This window comes from Poecilia latipinna, unplaced genomic scaffold (assembly GCF_001443285.1).
Source record: "Poecilia latipinna isolate Pla-1442-1.1 unplaced genomic scaffold, P_latipinna-1.0 Scaffold2179, whole genome shotgun sequence".
In the NCBI taxonomy this organism is placed as follows: Eukaryota; Metazoa; Chordata; class Actinopteri; order Cyprinodontiformes; family Poeciliidae; genus Poecilia; species Poecilia latipinna.
In genome coordinates this window covers 77,170-104,930 of record NW_015114795.1, presented here as the reverse complement: position 1 = coordinate 104,930, position 27,761 = coordinate 77,170, and the positions used below count along the sequence as shown (strand labels likewise).

Genomic DNA, 27,761 nt, shown 5'->3' with positions numbered 1-27,761 from the left:
ATGAATTACGCCGTCCACGTGGCCCCTCTGCAGTGCACCGAGTCAGACTTCGAGTTCGGTACCGAGTGTCTCCATCTTGCTCTGCAGTACTGCGGCACCAACGCCAAACTCATCGATGGTCCGCCAACCTTGTGGAAGGTGAGCGTAAAAACGACCCGCTTTCGGATAGTACTGATCCGTTAAGTGAGACTTTGTACTGTTTAATCAACAGAAATAAAGGTTTTTGAATTTTAAAATAATTTTACTTTGGAAAAAGAAGAAACGCGGAGCATGCTTTGTAAAAATGTCTTTATATGCTGAAACATGACAGCTTCCAGTTTCCTGGGAACTGACTCAGTTAAACCAGTTCTGTCTGAGGAATGGGGCAAATTTCCAGCAAAATGGTGAGAAGATTATGGAACAAAATCCACAAAATCTGATCCAAACTGCAAATACTACAAAAAAATGTTTGAAAACTTCTGTGAATCTATGTGCAATTCTATAAAAAATTACCTCCCTTATAAATTTTGGCATTTGGTGAATAGAAATAATTTTGGCAATCTCAATTTAACAAAAACAAGTCAGATATCATTTAAAAATATATTTATTTTTTAGCACTTGAACCACACTTGACTTGTACTTACAGAACCTGAATCTGTGTAATCGGAGTAAAAGGGGATTTTAATGATTTACGATTGTTTGATTTATCACCTTTACCAGCTCAGGTTTTAGCTTCTGTAGCTTAGAGGCAACATTTCATCCTTGTGAGGGTTTTAGGAAATAATTTGAAAATATTTCTGCATGGATGTGCGTGAATGAACTACTTTTGTTTCTACTTTGACTAAGCAACTGTTTGTCCTCCAGGTGACCTATAAACGGGATTTAGCTGCTGCAGAGTCCATCATCAAAGGTGACTTTCCGTCCTCACAACCTTCTTTTTTACACGGCCTGTTAAGTATTTCACCTGGAAAGTATTCACCGTGCTTCACTTTTTCCACATTATATGTTACAGCGTCATTCAAGATTGAATTAAATGAAATCTCTTCCCACAAAATTGTGCACACAAATACCTCATTATGACAATGTGGGAAACCTTTGGGGATTTTTGCAAAAAAAAAAGAAGAGACAAAGAAATTAGCTTAATACCTCATTTTATTTCAATGTGATGCCACCAGATTAGCTTTGCAGTTCTTCTCAAGCTCCATCAGGTTGCATGGAAGATCTCTTCAGAAATGCAATCAGGTCTGGACTCTGGCTTTGGACATTCTCAGAGTGGTTCTGATCCTGTGTTGTCCTGCTGACAAATGAATCATCGCCTCAGTCTGAGGTCAGGAGCGCCCTGGGGCAGGTTTCCAACCAGGCCAGGATGTCTCTAAACATTGCTGCATTCATCTTTCCCTCTGTCTGGACAATTCCTGCTGCTCCAAAACGTCTCCATAACATGATGCTGGCACCACCGTGCCTCGCTGCAGGAACGGTATTGACCCGGTAATGAGCCCTGGTTCCTCCAAACATGACGCCAGGTATTCACTCCAGAGGTTTCAATCTCTGTCTCTTCATACCAGAATCTTGTTTCTTGTGGCCTTAGAGTCCTTCAGGCTCCTTTTATTAAGGAGTGGCCGACCAGCCATAGGAAGAGTCCTGATGGTTTCAAGCTTCTTTCAGTTACAAATAATTGAGGTCACAGAGGTCACTGGGACCGCAGAAATGTTTCTGGATTTAGCTCTCAAGGCAATCCTGTCTCAGTGGTCTAAAGACAACTCCTTTAATACCAAGCTTAGTTATTACAAGCTTGGTATTAACTCTGGGACCTTTTATAGACAAGTGGGTGTCTTTCCAAAAAGACAGACCAATGGATTAAAAAAATCCACCCAGACCGTTTTTAACAAATTGATGTTTATTTGGTGTCTGGAAAATAAACCTTTTCAAAAGCCTGCTGATTAGTAAGTCACATTTGACTGGCACTGCGCCGTTACCTAGCAACCCTAGCCAAGCTGAGCACCGTTACCTAGCAACCCAAATGGAGCTCCATCACTCTTGCATACAGCTGGTTTCCCTTCTGTATGAGCTGTACAATGGCTGCTGGAGGTTTTAGTTGTTGACTTACCATCCAGAAAAGACTTGCTGTATTATTGTTGATTTTGCAGAAGGCTCTACTTCTGCTTTTCAAGGCTGTATAATCGCACATCTGTTTTTAGGTGTTTTTATTTGCGAGTGTAAATGTTAAGTTGGGGGTCATGGCCAGTAGCAGCTCATTTGGATTTAATGTGACAAGAGACCTTAAAACATCTGAAAATAGACAGAACTGACCACAAAAATACTCATTATGTAGGAAAAATTTTGTGAAAAAAAAAAAAATGAACAAATTAATTAATTAGCAAAAAATCTCAAGAATATTTCCACATTGTTATAATGGGGTATTTGTGTTGCAGTTTGTAATAAGGCTGTAACATAAAATATGGAAACATTGAAGCACTGTTGATGCACTGTGTGTGTGTGTCGTTCAGAGATCTTTGTTCCTGTAGCTGAGTTGTACGGTATGCATGCATGTCTGACAGAATAAATGCCCTGAAGTGAGCAGAGCTGCGGTGCTTTGTTTCTTTTTGTGTGGTCTGTAGCTAGCAGTCAATAGGTGACAATAAACCAAAATGACCCGTCGCCATTCTCTGACGGGGGAAATTCTTTTTAAGCATTGTTTGGCCTGAGATGAAGAGGGCGGGTGTAAGCAGACGCTGAATACTGGGGAGAACAAGTTAGGACAAGGGACACCTTCACAATCAGAGGAGAGGAAATAAACACAGCCCCATATTTCACCCTGCCAGCACCTGGACCAACAAGTACCTGTTTGATGGTGACAAGAGGTGTGCGGTGATAATTCCCAGAGCCTCTCAAGTGAATGAATTCATTGTGTGTGTGTGTGTTTTTTTTTTTTTAAAGACGTGGAAGGAAGTTCTCATATCTGTCAGTTTGACTAACTGCTTATTGCCTCGGTTGGTGTGCGTTCGCATAAACGACTGGTTCTTTTATCAAGCGAGACATCTGGATAGGAGGTCTAATTTTTATTTTTGTGGAGTCTGCGATGAGCTGATTGTCCTTGATAACTGTTGTGTTTTTATCTAAAGACATGTAATTGTATTTCGGCTGTGTGCCAGCTGGTGAATCATTGCTGTTATATCCGCCAGCTCACTCAGTGAAATCCACTTAGTCTGTAAATCAATCAGCAGCTCAGAGGCACATTGACAACAATACAAGCTGCTAACTAGTTAATGGAAAATGTCTAAATCTGATAATAATTAAAAAATGTGGGTTTGCAAATGAAACTTTTACTATCTCAAAAGATTAGCAAAATAATAAATGTGTTTCTCAGGCAGATTAATTTTAAAAATCATTCTAAATAAATAAAACACATATAGTTCCAGCAATACAAACTGCTTTCATAGTAAATTTTACTGTTGTAAAATAGCATCCAGGTGATATCGCCATGAAAAAGTTGAATATCTTGTTAAGCGGACATTCCACGATAACTACTTTAACCTCGCTCGAACTTTTTCCGCTTAATTTATGTTACTATTCTCTCCACCTACTGGCAGAGCATTGGTATTACATTGTTTTTCTTCAGGTTTTTAATACAAAATGAAAATATATCTGACAATAAAAACAATATCAAATGTATAACTATATAATCTTTTATACATTGAATCTTTGATTGTTGGAGATTTTGGTAACAAGGCTGAATCAGGATGCAGGACTGTGGTAAAACAGGACATAGCTTGTTGTAAACTTTACTAACTTCTTTCTAATTAAAAAAAGCAGAGGCAGTAGATATCAGACAGACTGTTAGATTAATCACAAAGCCTTAATTCTCTCATTGGCTTCTTTGTTTTCAGAGACTTTGTCGCAGTCAGCTTGCCTTATAACCGGGGGATTGGAAGCTGCTGTGGCTCTGGCCAATGTTCTCCAAAAAGCTTTTGGAGCTCTGGATATGGTGAGTACTGCTGCAGGATGCCAGCTTTCCATAACTACAGTTACAATGTTTAATGTTTTGCTCACTAATTTGCTTTGAAATCTTCATTTGATGAAATAAGTAGTTTTGTTCCTGCTGCCAGTCCTCCTTGGTGCTTTAACTACTGCTGCTGACTGAATCTCAGAAAGAGCAGGTGCTTTTTATTTTACACTGTTCTCCTTTGTCTCTTCTCATATTCATTAAACTTTCCCAGTCAAAACTTCATGTGAGCTCCATGTGGGTGGCCTAGTGGTGGGAGTTGGTATTTACAGTCAGCCGTGTATCAGAGCCTGTCGAAAATGTCCACACTCCATTTTCCCCCTCATTTCTTCCCAAACTCCATCTCTCTCTGATTCAGACGGAAAGAGTGAACTCTGGGAGTTTCCCTGATTAGCTGGGTGTTTATTGATGAATTCTTACCTCCTCCTTAATATTATCTCACTTGTAAAAGACAAATGGTCAATGTTCACCCCTCTGCCTTTCTTTAACATCTGTTTTGAACTCACGGTCCTTTTTCTTGGGTAATCTAAAACAGCGTCCAAATGCAAACAAGTAAAGACTGACAGTTTTTCATATTAGATATGGCTGCACAGACCACATAAACCTTTGATATGTGAAACACTTTTCTGCACCCCAAGAACTGCGGGATTTCCGTTGATCAAGTCTGAAAATCAGAAACCTCCAACTCAGGGCTCTGAAGCTTCAGTCTCAGAGCCTGAGACCTTTAGATGAATATCTTTTCAGCACAGTTACATCAAAGATTTTCATCATTAGGAGGACGTAACTCAGGCATTTGATTCAGCTCTGTTGGAGCAGGACTGCATGTTTCTACCTACGCTGTAAAGGGATGAAAACTACTCAGGAATAAAAATAGAAACTGCTTTTTGTGAAACATATGAAAGGTAACACGTTCTGCAGCCGTAATGAGAACATGAAACTGATCCCTGGCAGCTGCTGACAGGTTCAGATGGCTGTGATGCAGAAAATGTTAAAAATCTCAAGAACTTAAAGGTCAATGTGACTTTATCAATACCTGCAGGTAGATTTGCCCAATATTAAGAGATATCGCCAAATTATCAATTATCAAAAAGTTGATTGATCTTATAGGTAAGCGGCCATTTTCCTATAAAAATGAGTTTTCTCTTGTATCTAGAGGGTCAACATCTTTCAATATGTTAAAGTAAACAAAACATTATTTAACATTAGCTGTATAAGAAATACAAAATAAAATTTGATTGACTGAGTATGGAGGAATTTTCCTGCCATAATCCCAGAGCACACATTTTCAGTCTGACAGCAGAACGTCATGTCTTTTGTTCTCAAAACTTTTAATACTTTTGCTTATATTTCTATTTTGAAAGCAGGACTTCATGTCTTTCTTCTCAAAACTTGTAATGATTGCACTCAAAACTTCTCCTCACACTCACACTTAGTCTCTGCTTGGAGCAAATCTTCACTTGCCAAACTTTCTGCTTGCTTGGTGGGATTTTCCTGCCATAATCCAGGAGGAATATTAAGGAATTAAAAGTCAACTAAAAAGTTACTTGTAAGTTAGTTTTATCTTATTTCAGGTTTGCTAAACAAAAATACTTGGTAAGATTTTGTGTTTTTGCAGTGCAGTTGTTTGACATCAATTAAAACAAAATTCAAATATATTTTTTGTTATTTGCACCAGCCTCTTTTCTAGAACAAGGATTTAAACTCTGGAAGCACCAATCTAGAATCTGAGCTCCACTTTTCTTTAGCTTCTTGTAATCCTTGTTGTTCTTTCAGTCATTTGAGATGATTAATTATGTCTTGTCTGTTTTGGGTACGTTATCTTCAGTCACAGTGTCTGGTTGGCTGTCGCCAGTCTGTCAGGATGTGAAAATTTAGAGTCCAGACCTGAACTCCATTGAGAATCTGTGGAATGCACTGAAGAAGACTCGACACAGCAGTCCATCATCGTCAGCTTTGTCAAAAATCCCAAAACTCCTGAAGCTGTTTACTTTGTGACGGGATTTAGAAGCTAACGACAGAACATTCGACCGCTTTTTGTTGGTCTCCGAAACGACTCTCCTCAGATTTCTACTGTATTTTACCACATGTTCACAACACCCTAAGCCAGTCCTCATATTTGGAGACATGTCTCCTTTATCTTGCACATCTGTATTTATCTTCCCTGGATGTAACTGCTGACAGTAGAGATTGGTGGAAGAACACTTTAATGTTCTGCAGTGATCTAAACAGTTCATCGTCCTTTAAACCCGCTCCAAGTCCTTCGCGGTGCTGAACAGAGTCTCGGTGATGTATTGGAGCCTCTGTCGGCTCCTTTGGATCGGCTGTCTGGAGAGATTCCCAGCTGCGCTCAGGTGGCCTGTGGGGCCGAGGCTTTCCGGTGTGCCTGTAAGGAACCAGATCCATCCTTTTCACTGGGTTTGGAAAAGGAGGAAGAATAATGGAGGGGATGAAAGACAAGTACAGAAGGCGGAAGATGAAAAATTACTTTTGTCCCAGCGCCATTACGTGGATCTAACACAGGGATAAGCAGTTTGGGTTTGAGTGCAGGTGGAGAAACTGGCGGCGCATGCTAGCAGAGAGGGGAAGACTATGGACTACAATGATTTGGTATTTCTTCAGATTGGGAGGAGAGTTGTCAGTAACATGTAACAGACTGCGAATGTTACGGTAAACATGGTGAGGTCTTTAAAACAGTCTTTCAACCTTCTTTTTGCCACATAATAAAGAGGCATCAATCATATTTTACTCTTAAAAAAGACTGAAACAATAAAATAAATATTTTACAACTTAGTAATTCTGTATCACGTTTCTACAGGCATCCAACCTTCACTGACCGGTTGGTGCTTCAGTCAATGCTGGGAATACCTTAAACCTTTCTGTGAAGCCACAACTCACACCTCTTAGTGTCTGTGTTTGGCATCACAACACCTTCCAGTCCAGTTATTTTCATGCGTGTTAATTATCTGTATTGGTACGTTGCACTTTTACTTGTCCAGCTTTAATGAGTTCTTGTCCAACTGATGAACAAGTCGTTCATCACTTCAACTTGAAGCTCATGCTAGTTGTTTTCCTCGTCTCCTTAGATCAGCACCGTCCCGCTGTACTTCCAGAAGCAATATTACAGCAGAAATATGTTATGGTTTCAGGTTTCGTTTTAAATTTAAAACTTGCTGCAACTTCAAAGTTCCTGCAGTGTTGAGAGCTTAGTGGTTTCTCTCCAAGCGTGATCTTAAACAAACATGTCTACTTCAGGATTTCACTGCCATCCTGGTTTAAATCATGCCAGTTTCTCTGTTCAAAGCTTGCAAATCTTTACACTTTGCACTGACCTGATTTTCCTCCATAGACAGTGAGCTGTTATCTATCTCCGCTAGCCCCCAACACATGTTTCCCATAACCATTACACATTTTCTATTGCTTTCCATTACTTCGTTTGGGTAGAACAAACTGTGTTTCAGTGCCAAAGACAGCTTCTGGATGTCTATTATGGTGTTTATTTTATGCAAGCATGACATTTCAGTTTTAGAGCGTAATTAGAAGCAAAACAGAAGAGATGATTGGTAAATGAATTCATTGGGTGACCTGATTGCTTTATGCCGCCAAGGCCAGAACTCACTGGAAACATCAGTACCTCCATGTTGGGGCTGTTTCTGCATAAAAGCTTTTATAATTCCTGGATGTATCGTGATTTTACTCAGTTTTCAACATAATGTAATTTAACTTGGCTTGCATGTAGTTTTTACTTTTTAATTTTGCGCAAGAAGTAATGTTTTCTGACAGCAAGAGGCGAAAAGAGCAATAGTGACTACAGTCATAGTGAAATGTTTCTGCAGACACAAATGGTTTTAAAGGCCTTTATTAGCAAATAGACCTAATTTATCAGAAGAGTTTATACTTAAAGTGTTTCTTCGTCTTCTGAAGTTGATCTGTTTGTTGGCTTCTGGGCCAAAATTTGAATGTTCAGATCTTTGTTCTGCTTTTATTACATTTCCTGAGACATTGTTGTTCATCATGTTTCCGTGGAGCATTAGGAGGAGTTTATCTTGCAGAATACTTTCATACCATTCTTCATTTGTTGCGATGTGCTTGTGTCCTTGAATTAGGAAGAGACTGCTAGGCTCTGGTAACCTATTTTATTAACCTCGGTAATTTTTCAACCACATTCAGACATTAACAGATGTTTTCAAGAAGTCCGCTTTATACTTTTCAACTGCAAAATGTTTGTTTCGTTAGGTCTTGTTGACACTTTCTTTTCTAAATAATCATTTCAAATAAAGGAATCCAATGATGTCAAACACATCTGCTTCTCTTTTATTGCAATCAGTCCACTAATCCCTCTAATCAGTCCCCAATGCTCTTTTTTTTACAGAATCACCTGCATGTGATTTATGATTGTAGTGTATTTACTGGATCATCAAGAAAAACACTGTATAAATGTTTGTTTTTTAATAAAATAAATGTCACAAGTAGATAATTTTCTATGCATTGAATATCCATAAATTACCGGACACATTGTGAACTGTTAGCATAAAAGGTAAAGCTGGAGAATTTGCAGAACGCATCATTTGCATTGTATAATGACGAAACCTTTTTTTTCTACTACTGCAGATGACCCATAAACACCAACATATATTCCACAAGAACAGATACGCTCTCTTTCAGGTCTGCAAGAACAAACTGGCATCAGTCTTTTTCTTGCAGCTTGATCCGGACACATCAACTGTGTCTTGCAATTATTAAACAGAAATGCTGCAGCAGGAAGAACCAATGAAACTTCCCAAGAGTTCTGCACTTCAATTTTTGTGAAGTATGAACTGTTCTGCCAGGGAGAACGTTTTTATCTTGTTCTTGCCACCTTGACTAAAAGAACTAGAACAGGCTTATGGAGCAGGCTTAGGCTTTTAATTTCCGTAATCATGTAATTATAAACGGCAGGAAAGCAGGTGGTTGTAACCAAAGGAGTGGAAGGGACGAGAACCAGAAGGTTCCTGAAGCACTGGAGTCAGTTTTTCTCTTGACCTCGAATGCACCAGTCATCATTTGAAGGTCTGAAATATCCCTGCAGGAGCTGAACGTCACGCCAGATCTGATGGGCGACAACGGCAGGTATCTGCTGGAAGACTGGAACTTCATTAAGGTTTCTGTGAGTTTCCCTTTTAATATAATAAAGTTTAAACAACAATTATCTGCACCCTTCTTCTTAATAACTGCTTTCCTCGATCTCCAGGTCGATCCATTTTGCCCTTCAGAAGTGGAGGCCTTAATTGTGGCGTTAGAGGCAGAAAACCGAGCTCTTCTCAACCCGGCAGTGATCATCTGGGTGAGTTAACAGCCGGGACTCTGCAGCCATGTCGACGGCTTTGATATGTGTGTTTTAAAACCGATTTGTTAAGACATTTCCTGAACCTTTATCCTCCAGAACCTTCAGTCTGTTGAGACTCAAATGGAAGAATTATGTGCAAAAAGTGAATTTTGAATAACAGCTCCCCTTTAAGTTTGATTTCCAGTCTGATGTCAGTTTGTTTTTCTCTAATGTGTTCTTGATTGAGGCCAATCAAGAACACATTAGAAAGGTTGTATAAAAGTGTTATTTTTATTCTGCAGATCTGGCCGTATAATCAGGCCTTGCTGTGGCTGCAGAGTGTTGTTAATCATGATTGATTTCAAAAGAGAAAGCAATTATAGTTTATGAGCCTAAGTGGTTCAGATATTTTAAAATAATGACTTTTTTCACATTGTTGTCATCTGAACCACTCGTTGTTACAGCCAAAGAACAAAACCCACAGCGACGCTTCTGCAGTTTCAGGAGGAGGAACCTTCATCTCTTCATCTAAAGAAGCCAGTCTAAACTTTTTAACTTTTCTCCCCAGATGACCAAAATCTTGGAAACCTGTTCCCAGCTTTGGAACATGTGCTCCAAAAACACGTTACATAAAACCACTCTAATGAAATGAGTGCAAATGTCACGGAGTGTTATTTTTATTGCAGATTTAGTCACTGACGGCTTCATTAGCAGAGCATCCACCGCTGTCTGTCACAGCAAGACCAAATACATTCTGTCCTTAACCTTAAAGGCAAACTGAGCCGTCTGCGGTTTATTTATTCATTTCAAGGCTGTTTATCTTTAGCTTATATGTGAAAAGTTTATTTGCATATGTAACAGCTCTTGTTTGTCTTGGGTTGGAAGCAGAGACGGTAAGACGTTCTGAGAATTTGGTCGTTATAAGTGCAGCTGGGCCTTGAGCTGATGTGGCTGCAAACAAAGTCAGGAGACAAATAAACGAGCTGGACACTCTGTTCCAGTGACAAATGATCGGCTGGGAGGCTGAGATACTAATCATGAGTTTTATTAATGTTTTAGTCAGCTTTTATTGATAAAAATTCTCTTTTATTGCATGAAGATGAATCCAAGCAAGAATATGAAGCTGCTTCTAGTGGAGGGAGATCAGATTAAGTCCTATGAAGCTATTTAGCTGCTTCACATTCAGGCCTTCAGAAATAAAAGCTGAGGATTAATCCAGAAACCTTCCAACAGAAAACAGGTTATTCATGGTTTTTACCTGACAGTGAGAAGATCTGCACTTTCAGTGAGAAATTTTTATGGGCTTGAATGTAATATTAATTCCAGTCCTTTAATTATGCTTTTTAAATATTTACTTTTCAGCACGGACAACTTGTACATTAAACAACTTTGGCAGAATATCACCTGTGATTTGATGCAATAGTTTGAATTTTTACTGGCTTCATCCAAGCAATGCCGACTGAAATTTGCATATCCACCAGATCAACACCTGGATTACTAAAACCAGGGATTTTTTTTAAACAAGACATTTTGTTAGTCTTCCCAAAAACATCAACAAATGAAAAGCGTTGAGCACTGCTAGCTAAAAAGTGCAAACCCTAAAGCACCAGCCCTAAGCATTAGTTCTGCTGACGCTAAAGCTCTTTGCTAGCATGGTATTATTATCAACATGGTTGAATTAGAAAAAAAAAAAAAACATGGTTAATATGAATCATTACCATCAAAATTTAAATGACCCATCAGTCGTTTAAATTCGTCGTTTTCACCTGATTTTGGACGAATCTGTTCATTTATTCTGCTCTGAAAAATGTTTTCTTTTCATTCTTCAGTATCTTTTGTTCCCCCCATGTTTTTATATTGGGACAGATTTGTGTGCAGTTCAGGCCCAGCATGGCTCAGGGCATAAAATCCTTATAATTTGCTCAATAATCCGTCTTAAAATGTGAGATTGATATTAAAATAGATTGAAATAATTATGTGTTTAAAGAAAAACAACTGACAGCTTTGAATTCTTTCTCCTAATTAGCTGAGACGTTTCAAGGATAACATCTGTCTGTGGGATTATTTTGGAAATAAAATAAAGCAAAATAACCTGTCCCTGTTTTTCTAAAATATATATTTTTTTAAATAGATGCATTTGAGTGTCACAGAGGAGCCGTCTACCAGCCGGAGAGCGACGGAGTCTGCTGCTCTGATTGACCTGGCCTCAACAGCTAAGCTCCGAAATATTCTTCTCTACGGCATCCGGCTTCATCAGCCCGAGGTAAGGGCTTTGTCTTTTCACACTTCCCTTTTTTTCTTTTGTTTCGTTTCATTAGGAGCGCTCAGACTTCCTGAGAAATGCACATTTAGGGAGAGGCCAAACAAAACAAGATGGGAAACGTCTTTTAAAGTGTTTTGTTCGAATGTCTTGGCTTCAGGCAAGGTTGCTGTCTTTATCGTCCGTATGAGCAAAGTTCTGCTCGCCACCTTTTGTGTGCAAGTGGGAAAAGGTGTCGGCCAATCTGTGTGAATCAAAGGACAGGATATCAGCGTTCTTCCTTTCCGACGCCTGAACTGAAAGCCAGAGAGATAAAACGGACGGGAAGGTGTTTTAGGTGTAGCTTCATGTAGGCCAAGCCACTTCGTTTGAACCTTGTGTTGTGGGAATCCTCTGCGAAGCCAGACAAGCTCACACTGAGATCATTAAAGTGGATGTTGCTGACCTAAAATCCATGAGATACGACTCAGTAATTACAGGATTGCTTAAATTTTGAAATATTCATCTTTCAGTGGGAGAAGAGTCTGGTTTCAGGCAACCAGAGCTATCAAATAAAAATTAGCTTCTTTAAGCCAGATTTGTGCAGGAAACCCAAGACAAATGTTGAATATTCATGACTTCTTTGGCCTTACATTTGACATTCAGCAAGATTTATGTCCATGGCTGATTGCAGTCTTATGACAAATGAGGCTTTACTGGCAGCTGCAGGACTTTACATATCAGTGCTAACAGTGTCGAAGCCTCAGGCGAGGAGATGTTTTAGCAGGTCGGGTTTACTCAAACCTTCTGTACTGAAAGGTTATGTATGATAACTTTTACAACACTTACTTTTGATTTATTTTAGACAAAATCATTGGACAAGAAAGGAAATGGCTAAAAGTTGGCTACAAAGTTAGCCGAAAGGACGATGTTGTGTTTGGAAAATGAAACATAATCGGCTTCAAATCCAAAACAAAAGTAGTGATAACAAACTCCTCCAGTCAAATTTGACTTATCTGGTGATTTATTATGTTTATAGTGAGGAGGAAGAAGCCTTTGGGACTTGTAGCTTAAAGACCTAACAGACTGGCAGAAAATCAGGCTGTGCTCAAATAGGCGTAATTTCTTTTCCCATCCTGGCCAGCTTTGTTGTTTGGATGTGCATTAGCTAATGCTAGACATGTGGCCAATTATGAGACAATAAGTCTGCTGTCGCTTATTTTGGCTCAGACACACCTAGTTACTGCTAAATGTTGAAGGAAAGAACATTTGCAAAAAGCAGTTAGCAATCCGCAGACATTAGTAATGTTTTTTTTTTTTTTTTTCTGAAAGTGCTCACTTAAAAAGTAAAAACAGAGCTAATATAACGTAGGGCTGAAAAACGTATAAACGATATGAACATTCCTCATCAGTCTATCAACAGTCATCGGTTATGATTATTGATAGATGGTTTTAATCATTATTTTTATGAAATACTGTGGCAAAATCTTTTAACTGCTCCTGCGCGAGTTACTCAACAGGTGGTTGCTAGGTAACTAAAGAATGAGTGAGTTGCTAGGTAACCAAAGAGTGAGGGAGTTGCTAGGTAACCAAAGAGTGAGGGAGTTGCTAGGTAACCAAAGAGTGAGTGAGTTAATTGGTAACCAAATAGTGAGTGAGTTGCTAGGTAGCCAAAGAGTGAGCGAGTTGCTAGGTAACCAAAGAGTGAGCGAGTTGCTAGGTAACTAAAGAGTGAGCTAGTTAGTTGACTCCACCAACCTCGCCGAGCGGCTACAGGCTTTCCTCCAGCGTCGCGTTGTTCCCTCCTTTATTTCAGGATTCTTGTTGTGCCAAGGAAAAATGTTTTAAAAATATTTATCCACTACGAAAACTAGGGCTTCAACTAATGATTATTTTATTAATCGATTGTTCTATCAATTATTCTTACAATTCGTCGGCAGATTTTTCATTTAACCAATTAAGCCTTTTTACACAAAATTAGAAATAATTCAGTTACTTTTTAGAGAATCAGAAAATACAAGTGTTATTACCTGAATTTCAACAACATAGCATTCCATTAATGAATGATTGATTATTTTCAGCAAATAATGTATCTGTAGTGAAAATACTTATATGCATATTGTCTATTAAAATGTTGATTAGTTTTTGGATTAGAAAATAGACAGTAAAAGATGATTAATATGATTTTTTTTACAGCATTTGAGTATGTTATATGTACAGTTTTGGCTTATTTACTGCTCTGAGTATGTTGTTGTTTGAGCAAATTGAATCTTTTTGAGTCTGTTTGCTCCAATTAACTATTAATCAATTACTTATTTAGTTGATGATAAATTCAATATGTCGAATTATTCTCTATTAATTTGATTAATTGTTTCAGCTCTAGTATAAACCTGTGGAAAAACTGATTGGTTTATTTATACTAATAAAAGTTGTTTTCTACAGAAATCCTTGTGAATATTAGAACTGTGGGTTTTAAAATGTGGACATAAATTGGGTCTTATATATATATATATATATATGCAACACGCTGCTGTCCCACATATGAGTTTGATTCTGGCGTCAGATGTTGGACGTCGTGGTTTCCCTCAGAATTATGGAGACTAATGCTGATAATTTGTCAAGCTGTTCCCCTCCTCTGACAGGACAGAGAAAATGATAAAACAGGATTGGAAAGAGATGATGTGTGTTTCGCCATGATAAAATGCTTCAGCCTGAGATAGTGGAACAGAGAACAGGCTAATATAAATCACTGCTAACCTTTTGTTGTAATGAAGATAACTTCTCCCAGATGCCTTTATTAGATAATGTTTTTAGAAATCTGTTAAAATCACCCCAGAAATCTGTAATTAGTAGTTCCTCGATGTGTGAGCCTTGAAGGGACTGAGAAAGTCATTCTTCTGTTCGATCTCATGAGAACTAATACGTTTTGAGTTCCACTGGACAACAAAATCTGGATTACATTTTCTGTTCTTGGCAAAGGCCGACCTGGTTTTCTGCTGGAAGTGTCAACACATATTTTCTTTTGGATTTCGGAGCAAGCTGTAAATACTTAATGATGCTGCTGTCCAGACATCTGCACAGTGGAAGTTAATTTTTTGATACACAGTTGTATCTGTAAATGTGCTTCTCTAAAGCCGCTGCTTTCACATCGAACGCGATTTGACAAAGGTTGACATGGTGTTTGGAGTAACAGGCTTTGCCAGTTGGGTTTGTCTGATAAAATCAAAGCGGGATGAAATCGATCCGTGGCGAGGGACTTTCTTTTCTCCACCTCTGATCGTCATCATTCCTACATCCTCCACAATAGTTTTGTGGACATTCTCTGCTTCAGGTAAATAAAGATGCATGCCAGGAAGACGTCTTGACAGAGGTAATGTGGAGCCTCGTCCTCCGTGTACATAGAGAAGAATTTGTTGATGGAGCTGAAACGAAAAGCTCAGGTCGGCCCGAGTATTAGGTATTTTATTTACACACATGTGGCCCAGTTACAGCTGTAGAGATGACATGTGGAGCTGTCTTAGCTGGGTTTCTTGTTTTAAGAACTCTCAATATTGAAAATGCAATTAATAGTAGGCACATTGATGAATAAACAGCTCTCACTCGTTTCCTCACCTCTCTGTCGTCTTTCACTGCCAATGCCGTTTTCTTGAAAACAGTTTCTTCTAGTTATTATTCTATATTCTGAATATTTTTTTTGTTTGAACAGTTGAGTTACTTCTATAAAATCTATTTCTCCCAAGGGTTGTGGAAATTGTTTTCCCCTTTTTGCCACCATTTTTGTTTGCTTTAGATCGATGGGATTACGGACGCACCGTGTCCAACAGCAAGCTGCCAATGTTGGCCTGTAAGAGGAGAAAGAGATTATTGCGTCATGCGCATCTCGCAGCATTCTCTCTTAAACTACCTGTGATCAAAGCCCTTCTCTGGAGCTTTTCTCCATTTGTTGTTGCGTCTCTGAAAATGCCCACAAGCCAAACATCAGATGTGTGAAAGTCCAGAGACGTTGGCTGGGAAACACTCAAGACACCGGATCCTGGTACGCTGAGGTGATGTTGTGAAAACGCTGACGGTGAAAACTATCAGTGTCTGTGCCTGTGACAGGAAGTAAATGTCATAGGATCTGTTCCTCCACAGGGTCCTGGTGACTTGTCTTCTGCTGAAAAGGGAGTTGTCACCGTGATATATGGGTGTTGTAATCCCTGCAGTGAGAGAGCCCTGATGTTTTCCCAGCCCCATATTTCCTCCTCCTCAAAGAGCCCGGACCAGGATTTCTGAACCTGAGAAGAGATTAGGAAGAAAGGGAGGGAAAAGTAAAGGAGAGGGAGAGAAAGGCCTATTCTCCTCTACCTGTTTGGATCGAGGCCTGAAAGGAGACAAGTGAAACCGTACACGACCTGCCAAAGATGCTGCTGCAGTCGTAGCCTCACTGAGGAAGACATTTTCTCCAGCTATTCCACTGAATGAGCCGCACATGTCGGAGACTGAATTTCTGGGCATTTCTCATATCTTTTACCATTTATTGAAACAACTTATCATTAACAATTAACAATTGTTAATGTTAAAAAATCTGATTAAATTTTATTTTTACAATTGTTTTTGCAATGAAAGCATCAATAAACATCAGTAAATTTAAAAATGTGATTAGATGAATCCTTTATGTGCAATTTAAGTATATAAATCCAAGTTCTTTAAGTAACTGGAATCCTAAAGAATCCTATTTGAAATGGGAATGATTTTCCAGAGTAGGGCTGTTGTAAATGATTATTTTAGTAATCAAGTATATCGATTATTCTGACGATTAATCAAGTAATCGAAAAACTCAGGCAGAAGTGAGAACGTTGCGCAACACAAATAATCACCCAGCTGGAACACGGAGCGCTAAATAATTAAACATAATTTAACGTGAGAAAATGATTATTTTAGTAATCAAGAGTTATATCGATTATTCTGACGATTAATCGAGTAATCGAAAAACTCAGGCAGAAGTGAGAGCGTTGCGCAACACAAATAATCACCCACCTGGAACACGGTGCGCTAAATAATTAAACATAATTTAACGAAGATTCGAGGCAGGTAATTTACCTCCAGGAGTTTTGATAATCGAGGAACTCAAATCATTCGAGGAATCGTAACGGCCCTAATCCAGAGCAGGATCTGTTCGCTGTGCCATGCAGTGACCATCGGACAGTTACTTAAAAAAACAGGTAATAGTTTTTCATTGTTTTTATCATAATCATAATATTACCACAAAATATTATATGATATAATTCTGAAATCTGTATCACCCAACAACAGGATGTTACTACTGGCAGAAAAGACAAAGAAGAAGACAGGAAGTGATAGGAGGCAGCATCATTTTTAATGACTTATTCATTAAACCACAGATTTGCTAAACTAAATTTTTTCAGCATTAGCAGAATGTCATGCCAGAATTTTGCTCATATTAGTAATGGAGTCGCAGCTCCTGCGGGATCCTTGCTACGCAGACTGAAAAACAGGCGTCGTCCACCTCCGTGCACTTGCAGAACGCTGCAGAGAGAGTCATGGAGAAACCTTCACTGCTGTGACATGTGCTTGGTATCAACGTTTATCTTCCCTGCTGAGGAGGCTCCAGATGCGGGGTGGTATGTGTGAAACTTGACCGCTAGAGTTGGCTTCGAGGAATTAGACATACCAGAGCGGTGTTTATTCAGCTTTGATTTCTTAGATTAGAAAGACCAGAAGGCGCTCCCTGTTTGGGCTGAGGAGACTTCGCTCAGACGACCAGGAGATGCCTCCCCAAGCGGGGATTTGTATGTCAAACAGATGGCGTGAGCTCCGGGAAGATTAATGCTCGCCGCTCTTAACAATCAGTTTGTAAACAGTCAATCATGGAGGCTGTGTGTGAGCATGCATGTAAACCCGTTATGCCACTTGGTCTCGGAATGTTTTTGGCCACCCACAGATCATCAACTTCATTTAGGTCAGTGAATCCCTTTGCTTTCACCTTTTAGCTCTGCTGCTGCAGTCTTGGTGCAACTCAAAATCGTCGTAAAAACTAAGAAATATTTAGAGGTTACAAATTAAAGCACAATCTGCCTTAACAGAGGAGACGCTGTAGAGCAACGGTGTCCAAAGTCCTCTAGGGTCGGAATACTGCAGGTTTTTGTAACAGAGAAGGATGCACACATTTTCAAATATTTTAGAATAAAACAATTGTAGCCTGCATGTGTATTCAAACTCCTTTTACACTTAAAGATAATCCAGTTTGCCTAATTAGTAAATAACAAAGAGCTAAATGAACATTAACAACCTGTTTTTAGCTCCATCCATCTTCCCTGCCCCTGCTGAAGGAAAACATCCCCACAGCATGATACCTCCACCACCCTGTTTTGCTGCAGAGATTGTTTGTTCAGGATATTTTCTGCACATAGGCCATGGATTTAGGCCATGAAGGCTAAAGTTATGTTTTTCTATTATTATTTTTTATCTGTTCAGTTACAAACTGAACATGCAAACATTTTCTTAAAACAAACAAAATCAGATTTTTGAAGAAAAAGAACATTTTAGATTCAAAATATAAAAAAGGATCTTGCACAGTTGTGTTTTTATAGGACAGGAGCCTATTTTTTTTATTTTATTTTTTGGAGGGCGTTATAAGAAGGAAGGACTTCATGATTTAAACCTCTTTATAACTTCTGTCTGCTGTGCCGTTTGGTCTTCATACTGCTGCTTGTTCATTTAATAATTGCATTGAAAAAGGTGTTAACAGGAGTTTTTTTTTTTTTTTTTTTACAGAATTTGATCCAAATGAATCCAAAATTATTCCACTGAATTTGACACAAAGAAGGATTTTTTTATATCATGAATACAAATATGTATTTTTATACAGTTTTGTCTTAATTAATGCTCTGATTATGTTTGTTCAGCAAGTGGCCTGTTTTTAGTTTAACAATTAATCAATTACTAAATTAGTTTTACATTTTATGTTAAAAATGTACATTAACCCTTCATTTAACTTTTTAAATGTCAGATTTTTGAGATTGCTCACATTGGAACAGAAAAATGCTGTCTGTTCCCCCTCTGCTGTTTAGTCTGTGGCATGCTGGTATTTTGACAACAGTACAAAAACACAGTGTTGCACCTCTGTTTGTGTGTTCAGCTCACAGTGATGACAATCTCCTGCTTGCATCAGGGGTGGAACTGAGGACACTAATCCAGAATGTGTGCCGCTGAAAAATCAGGCTCTAACAAACGTCGTTTTTTGTAAAATGCTCCTGCATCTGCAGCTGACCTCCGATGCCCCGCGGGTGGAGCGCTCCTGGCTTCCCTGGGTAAGGGATACAGTGTGATAAGTAAACGAGGCATCCGCTGAGACTGTGTGTGGTTGTGTACCCAACCCGTGCCTTCATGCTTTCATACCTCTGAATCTAAGGTCCCATTGTTTGGCTCTCTGTTTTGAGGTTCGTCTTTCAGTGATGTGAATTCAAACAGAGTCGTCTCTCATCAGAGCTTGTTTAAAAAACTTCTCACTGAGGGGATCCAGAGGAAATACAGACCTGCTCAGTGTCCTGGGTAAACAGAACGAGAGGACCTGTTAGACGTGACTTTTGTTTGTCCGATCCAGACAGGATATTTTGGAAACCCGCACTGAAAGAGCTAAATCACTGTACCATGAAGGGGCTGTGTGGCAGCATTTGTTCGCCGAGAGATTTAGAAAGCAGGTAAAAAAAAAAAATGCAGAAGCTAAATCTGCTGGGCTCTTTGGACCTTTGGAAAATCTGAGGATGCTGCATGAAAGTAGTCTGCATTTTCCTACATTACAGTCATTTTCAGATGAAGCGAGGCAGACTCTGAGGCAGCGGATCTGAATACTTTGGCAAAATTCAATAAAACGCATTCCGCTGAGACACTTCATGATTATGTTTCTGTCATCTCATGTCAGCTTCAGCTGTCTGTCTCTCAGCTTGGCTCCGACCAACTCCTGTGTTTATAGCTCTGTGCTCTGATAGTAGAGGAGTAAATAGTCAGATGCTTCCAACTCCAATTTACAAGTGAAGACAAGAAAAACCTTTTTGTAAAACAGTTTACAGACCTGCTCTACAGTCTTCAGACATTATGCGCGCTAAATGTATTAATAAGCTATATTAGCTGTATTAATGTGCATAAATAAATCAGAATCAGCTTTATTTGCTGCTAAAGCATTTAACTGCCAGAGTGAGGAAACAAATACAGGTGCTATATTTCATTAGAACGAGAATGTTTCCATCGTTTGTTGACGGCCAGGTGTTTTCACAGTCCAGTTCGATTGGGGACCAAAATTGCAACATTTGTTACATTTTCAGCTGCTGTGATTCGGTTTCACACTGCACTGTCAAACAATCCAAACTCATTAAAAACAACCTGTTCCCCCTCCTCGCCTGTGGCGCCAAGAACCACTGAAGGAGTCAACATCAAGAAGACACTGAGCGCCACTTCCTTCTTCACATAAACAAAAATGGCGTAGCAGCATCAGATCTTAGCGGTTGTAGTATTTCTCTTTTGTCTTTGGCAAAAACCAACAAGCCATTTCTCCTGCTCGCGTGCTTTGTTTCGGTCGTATTTACCCAGAATGCCCTGCGTTATAATCTCCTTTCTGCTTTTAGAGTAGCCTCTGGTCCGCTTGACATTCACACAGGTATTCACACTTCAACTGAATTGAGGTTTTCAGGCGAACCAAAGTCTGCTTTTTGGTCGGCATCAGAGTTTGATTGTGCACTCACACCTCCTCAAACAAAACAAACACTGATTTTTTCTCCTTTTTATTGTCAAAAAGTCTTGGTTTGCTTAAAGCACTGGCAAAATCCCACCTTGCTCTTACTGCTCTAATCATGTGAATAGTTTTGTTTGCTAAGCTGGGTGTATTGTCACTCCCTCATTAACAATAATTACATAAAAACCTTCCTACTCTAACCTTATTGAAAGTTTAGGTGTTCATTCACTACTTTTCTGTCAAGAAATCAGTTTATCAAGGTCTAAATAAATCAACCCCCTGCTCATTACATTACATACATAATTTAAATGACCCTATCTGACTCCAGTACCTCCAAGCCAAACATATCGGTGTTTACAAAATGTCATCTGAGCCTCGCCAGCCGTGTAAAAGTCAGGGCTCTCACTGACCAGTAACTGAACCTGGGGCCTCTGTTCTCAGTTCAGCCCCCCAGCTACTGCCTGTCTTCAGTAAGAGGAAGCGAGCCCAACGACCACAAAACCCACTCAGGGATGAGCTGTCACAATCCCTGAAACACAATCTTTGCGCAGACTAATGCAACGGGTGTTTTTACCAGGATTGTATCGCTGGGCTTCAGGAGCACTCAGGTCGTTTGGGGAGAATTTGTCAGAGAAACGGCTGCATCGGTGGAAGGACAGATGCAAGAGTAATGTTCAGAAAGGTTCAAGGCAGGTGGTTGCTCTTTCTTTTAAGGCTCCCTGAGTGGAGAACGCCGTCTGGCTTCAGTCCTGGCAATGATACTGCCCTCAAGTGGATGAAAAAACTATTAGCTCTTTGACAGTAAAATATTAGGATGATGAAATGAGGCAGTAAAAATTCCTAATGCTCCTGGCCGCTTCAGTCATGGTAGCTGGTGTGACTCTAGCAGCCTTTTCCAGTGTGCCGGGATCAGGCGTCACGCCAGGTTTTTCTATTAAAGAGTTGACGTGCAAATTGTCACGATTAAAGGTTCTAAATTTAGGACTTTTCAGCTTCAAAGTTGGCCCCTTCTTGTGGGGCAGAAGATCTGCTGCAGCCTCGTCTTAGATGGTAAGGTTGATTACATCTGTGGCATTTAGGAGTAAAGAGCGAGACACTTTCTTTCTTTGCTTATTGTGTGGTCCTCCCGTTGGGCTCCTCCTGCGTTCTCCCTCTGCTTTTTGTTTCAAAGGGCTGCCGCGTCACGTCTCCTCAGACTTTTACCCCTTTCAGCAGTTAGCAAAACTACAGGCTAATAATTGACATTCCTTTCCATACATTTGTGACCGCAGAGACGGCCTTTGTGTGTTTGCGCATTCCAACACATGGGAGTCATTTTTTCTTTGCTTTTCGTTGCTGCTTGATCAGATTATATACAGCACTGTTTAGATGCTCTAACAATGTTATCAGTTAATTTATGGGATTGGACTTTTCTGCCGCAAAAGAAAGTACATAAACTCCACCAGGCCACCAAGAGATTGGCCAAATCAGCAATGGAAGTAGCAGCTGCTTGGCTATAAATTTTGGGAAAAAAGTGTGTCACTTTCTTCCATTTAATGCGACCCTCACTGCTAATGATGGTTCTTCCACTATTGCATATAAATTATAATCTGTCTGGCAGGGAAATGCTCGGAGTGTGGATCTGTGGCTGTTAATCATTATGAAGTGGAAAGTAGGGATCCCTTATGTCCAATAATGGTAAAGTGAAACTTGTAAAAACAGGCTCTTACAAAATAAAGAGAAAACACTCTCCTGAAGAGCAGTTTTTTTGGAACGTGAAAATTAAATCCACGTTGTTAGTAACAAAATCCACCCAATTATGTAAAATAGAGCTATCAATCTGATTAATTTGCTTGTGGGTTTTATCTAAAAGCTTCCCTGAGGTTTTATTTCGTGAAACCAGATGTCCCACAGCGGTACGTTTTTGTCACAACTCTGCAGCAGACACACAGATTCAGTCATGACCTTCTTATTCATGCTTCTGGGGCATGAAGACATGCCAATCCTCCAGGATCATGTTACATGTTTTTAGCGTCGTTGGTTCTCGTTTCAAATGTTTGGTGTCTGATACACACAATCCCAATCATGGATGTTAATTTAGAAACAGAAAACTAACATTTTTTGCTCTAAACAATCAACACTTAAGCTAAAATATGCTCTGTTCCCTCTCATCTCTCTGCTCATAGAGTTTAGTGTGGCACTGATTCCTTCAACTACAAAAAGCCAACATTTTTGGTGTAAAAGCCAGATTTGTCATTTAGATGTGCTGCTCTCACTCACACATAAAGCAGTTCTGATTTGCTCTCATTTTTCTGCTTTCAGATACAGCCCTGCTCACTTGAACATGCTTTTCTTCTGTTTTAATTCTGCTCATGTTGCTGAAACTTGAAAAATCCATGATCACAACTCTCTCAAATCTTCTCAGAAACTCTGCGTTTAAGACGGACCAATCCACTTTACTGATTTTGAATCTTGTTTTGCTCTTGCTCTGAAGTCTGAAAGTAGCTTATAGCTGACAGAGATGAACTGTTACTATGTGCCTCCAAAGTTTTTTTTGCAGAAAATTTGCCTGTTTGTGGATTTTTTTGTCGAACAAAATGAAACAAACTGAAAAACGTACCAATCAAGTGGCTTAACACACTATTGGCTGGCATTTACAAAGCAGCCAATTCAAGAGCGCCTTTCATTTCTCTTGTTGATTGGATGCTAGCGTTAGCAGTAGTGGTAAGACAGTTTCTGTTGTGCATATTAATGCAGGTTAACGTATATTTAGTGTTTGAGCTACTGAAGCAGTCAGTTGGAAGCGTTTCACAGGAGGTATTTGATTTTAGCCGTTGTGGTCCCAAACTCCCCCAAATACCAGGGCTCCACTGTAGGCAATTGCTTTAAAGTTACATAGATTTAAATCAAAGAGCAGATGAACACGCAAACATCTTTGAGTGGTCAAGTCTTTTGCTGTAAAGAAACTCTATCCATTTAGGATCTTTTTTTTGTTTTATTCAACCACGTTTTAAGCCAGAGCGGCACCGTGACGACTTTAAGCCGTGCCACGAGTCAATGAAAAACTAAAGTCTTATTTTTGTTCCACTGTGCAAGCAACTAGTTGATTTAATATGATGTTTATGAAGAAAGATTCATATTTCAAAAGCCACATTTCTGAAGCTGGGAATGATTCAGTGCTGGAGTCCAGACAGGCCTTCAACTTTGATCCTCCTCAGCCTTTGTGATTTGCTTATTTTTGAGAAATTTGTGCAAAGTTCAGGGCTTTTTTTCGCCCCATTATATCTGAACACAGAGCTCTACAATGTAGGCATTAATTGCTGAAGCTGGGTGCAGGACGAGAACAGAGCAATCCCTTTGCTTTCCCATGGTCGTCGTCACTGCGCCTGGGTGGCAGCCGTCTGATGATCTGGAGATTTTAAACACGTTCTGTGTGCAGAAGATGTGTCTGCTTTTAGATAACGCCTGAAAAAATGCTTTGATCTGACAAACGATGAAAAGATGCAATCAGATTTACATCTTCCTCCCTGCAGCAGTGATTAAACCACAGGCAAAAAAACCCCCGACATTTTTCCAGTGCATTTCTTCTGCTTCTTCAAAGATATTCGCCGTAAATATAAATAAATTCAGAGAAAATTGAAAGACATACTTGTTTTTTTGTAATCTTCTGTGTTTATTTAATGGATGGAGTAGAAGTTGGTGATCTGAAGTTGAGCTTTCGTTTTGCTCTGCTGGTGTGAAAGTAAGTAATGAAGTCAATAAAAGACTAAAGAAAATGTTATTTCTGGATCAGGATAGAAATTTCTCTGTTATTTTGAAGTTGTACTTGATGTGCTAAGATAAACTACTAAGTATTATATAGCGCGTCATTTTATAGTTTCCTTCCAAGCAGCCAAACGGTGTTAAAGTCTTTTGTAAAAACCCATGTCAGCGTTTCACTTATGAATTTTGCGTAAAACTTTAGGCTGAATGTGTGTTGTACCCTTAATGCCTCTTCTAAAGATGCCTAAATAAATATTTTTTAAAATATATTTTCATGCATTTATTCAGTGCAGAAAAGTAACTCTACCAGTTTTTTAAAAGTAAATGTAAGTGAAATATTGCAATAAGTATTTATATTTCTGTTATTTATCAGAGTTTCTTTTAGCAGTGGCTCCATGAGGCCTTTACATATTCTCCACATGATGCTTTGAAATGTGTAAGATAAGGTAAAAGTGACTTTTAAAACGTTTTAAATCTGTGCACAAAGTTGATTATTTTTGCAGTCGTATTGTTTTAGGAACGCTCCCAGGAAAACCGCTAACGTCTGGAAACACCTTAAAACAATCAGAGTCTTTCCACCTCAGTCATACAAACTAACATTTCTTGAAGGATTTCTTTTTCTTCCAAACATTTAAGAGTCTGGAAAATCTAAATGTTTGCTTTCAGATTATTGCTGCTGACATGAATGCTCCTCATCTTCCTATCTAAATCCAATTCCTGCTCTCAAACTTCTCCTGCAAGCAAATGAATTTTGCAGACGATTTTATTTAGACGTTTCGATGCCGGTCAAACTTTTCCTATTTCTACTTGTCCATATATATTTTCTCATTCTAAATCATTTAGTACTTTGTGTTGGTTTATCAGATTTTCACATGTAGGATTGTTTGACATTTTGTCTTTCTATGTTGTTTAATTGTCTTTTAAATTGTTTTATCTTGTTAACGGCCCATTTGGGGACGTGCATTTCGAATTAGCTCAGGTTGTAAATATTATAGTGTTCTGTTTTTGTTTGTATTTAACAGAAACTAAAGAAAGAAGGAAGATATCAAAGGTGAGGTGAAGCATTAAAGCTTGAGGCTTAAACCGTTTAAGGCACTGTAAAAAAAAATCTAATTAAATAGATCAGAATATATGCTGCTTGAAAATATCAATTTTATAAATTTCACTGGACTTTTAGCTCAGACTAGATTAAATTGAACTTTGTGGCAGCAAATTCTCCAAATGGAGTCTGGTGTGAAGTAAAGAAAAGCACCACTGTTGGGTATGGTGGAGGGTCTGTGATGCTGTGGGCCTGTTACTGTAAAATCTAATTTTGTGCGGTTTGATTTAATAGTAAAAGTGTTTCCTCTGTAGTGCAAAGCAAAAAATATCCTCGTTCGCCTGTTCTCTGTATTTTCCAGTCATCTTCGCAGTTTTTCCATCTTTACAAAATTCAGTAAATGTTTGTATTATTTTCTGCATCAAAAGCTTCTTAAAAGTCCAGAGGATATTTATGAATAATCCAGTCGGAGCTTGTAGCATGTCTCGGTGCAGAATGGCTGAGACGAAGTCAAACTCTTTTCTGTGGTTTCTTAAAAAAAAGGAAAACAGACGTGTCTCCCCTGGGCCTCATCAAAACACTAAATCAAAGCAGAGTCGCTGCAGACGGAGGAATGAAGTCAGGAGAGTTAAAACTATTAAAAGTGCATCATGCAGCCGGTCTGCAGTGAAGAGAAAAAAACATTACAGAAGAGAGGAATCACAAAAGCAAAACAACCACAACACTGGAGCCCCTCTAAGAACATCAGATGTGAGGTCTTGTTTGTCTTAATGTGTGGTTTGCAGCAGATCTGTCTAATATCATGCACTATAAATTTCAAAGTGGGCCGTACCGGTTCAGAAGCCCCTGAGGAGTTTAGGGTAAAAAGGAAAGTCAAATTTCTTTTAATTATGTGCCATTTTTTTTCCTCTCTCTTTTGCAAAATTACTTCCTCGTGTAAATTAAAGAAGATTACCTCTGCAGGCAGGAGAAACAAAGATTTCAAATAAAAACGGCTAATTTCAGGACCTCTTACAGGAAATATGAACATAAAACATCACATCTACTGGAGGCGTTTAAGCTGCTGAAGACAAACAGGCTTTATGCAATGATTTTAGGTTCTTTGTGTCTGTTTTCTGAATATTTTGTAAATGTTAAACATTTGGTCGTCGGATCCCAACTTCACCGAGAAGCAGTGGTCATATCTCAAAAAGTAGGTGGAGAAATTGAAGCTAACGAACTGAAAACTCTTAAGAAAGGCTTCCCCTTGTTCTGGATTCGGCCCAGGCTTGATAAAAAAATAAACTGTAACATGTCAAATACAGACATTTTTAAGATAACCCCCCCCCCAGAAATTTGTGTTTGGGGCTCCTATGTAACAGGTCTGTTGTTTCCTGTTGCTTTAAAGATTCAGACGGCGGCCAGAAACTGGTGGAAACTGTTAGCAGCTGCATTTCCTTTACAAAATGTGTGCAAATCTTTGCCACTGATGTTGAAAAAAACACAATTTTACAACTGCAGACATTAAATGAAAACCTGAATAAACTTGTTTCCTCGACAAGCCATTAAAAATCACAGCAGTGACATTATATTCATATTTCAGCCATGGCGCTAGCGCTCACCATCTATTAGCCGTCGGCGTCTTATTCAGGTGTTGGGGCGACAAGCCCCTTAAATCTGAGAGCGGCTACATTTGCGGCGTTTTGGGGAAATTGTAGATGGTGATCTTACAAAAGAGCGATGAATCCAACACATTGGAATGACACACAATGTTTTATGAACTGCGCGATGCTGTGAGAGCTCTGATGGAGCCAGCTGCTCGTTGTCCAAAAAAAAAAAAAGAAAACACAAAAACAAACCATTATCCACACTCCTACTACTGCTTCCTGTCGTCTTCTTTGTCGTTTCTGCCAGTAATAACATCCAGCTGCTAAATAGAGAGCTTTAATCTGTCAGTCCTGGATTGGAGGAGCGGATTGCTGACCTCAGTCTTGACCTTTCTGTCCTGGTCTTTCCTGGTGTCTCTGCAGGACTCGGAGCAGTGGGACAGGTCGGCTTCACGGGTCGCTGACATCGCATCAGCCTTGATTCGGGACAGGAACCCCGCCTTTGTGGGACAGCTCCTGCAGGCGTGACGAGAGGTGGCGTCAACAAAGCAATCATAAAGACTGAAACCGGATTATTTATGCTGTCAGTGTCTCTAATCCTGCATCAGGCTTAAAGGAAGTTATATTTCTAATTTACATATTGAAAGAAATTTTTGACTTTTACAGCAAACCGATAAACTGAGTCCTACATTTCCCACAATGCTTCTCTGAGCTGTTGTCATGACGCTTTCTCTGTTTCTGTTTTCTCTGACCAGTTGTGTTGCAGTTTTTACTGAAATGTGATTTCATGCAGTTGGACCTGCTTTTGGGGCTCCAAAGACAAAATATAATTAAAAAACATCTTGTTTACAGTAATTCTGAAATATTTCCTTATTTTTCTTAATCGATGGATTTGAAACATTTATCAGAACTTCATCTTCTACTTCCTTAGAAATCAAAGTGTGAAAGTTGTGCAGTTGTCTCTCTTCTGCTAAAGCTAAAGGCATTTTTGGCTCCACAGAAAACCTTAATGACCTCGCAAAGGAAATTATGACTGAGTTTTAAAATCCCTGTTAGTTACATTTTCTTCTTTCTGCTATTTTAGTTGTTGGTTCTCAATTTTTTACAAACTTAAGATATTCATGAGCTTTCGCTGAATCCG

The 27,761-nt window shown here is 39.2% G+C and overlaps 1 protein-coding gene across 1 annotated transcript; it reads left to right on the top strand.

The window, feature by feature from the left end:
* Positions 1-27,472, top strand: LOC106936596 (isoprenoid synthase domain-containing protein-like). The gene is made up of 7 exons (XM_015017702.1): positions 1-138; positions 844-889; positions 3,867-3,964; positions 9,048-9,125; positions 9,210-9,302; positions 11,416-11,547; positions 27,044-27,472. The coding sequence occupies exons 1-7, from the start codon at positions 1-3 to the stop codon at positions 27,146-27,148; spliced, it is 690 nt and encodes a 229-aa protein (XP_014873188.1). The 3' UTR covers positions 27,149-27,472.
* The last annotated feature ends 289 nt before the right edge of the window (positions 27,473-27,761 follow it).

Bases quoted from the DNA above. Each gene is read 5' to 3' on its own strand.
- LOC106936596 (XM_015017702.1), top strand. From the start codon at position 1: ATGAATTACGCCGTCCACGTGGCCCCTCTGCAGTGCACCGAGTCAGAC. The intron at 890-3,866 runs GTGACTTTCCGT...CTTTGTTTTCAG, and splicing joins TGCAGAGTCCATCATCAAAG to AGACTTTGTCGCAGTCAGCT. The intron at 3,965-9,047 runs GTGAGTACTGCT...ATATCCCTGCAG, and splicing joins CTTTTGGAGCTCTGGATATG to GAGCTGAACGTCACGCCAGA.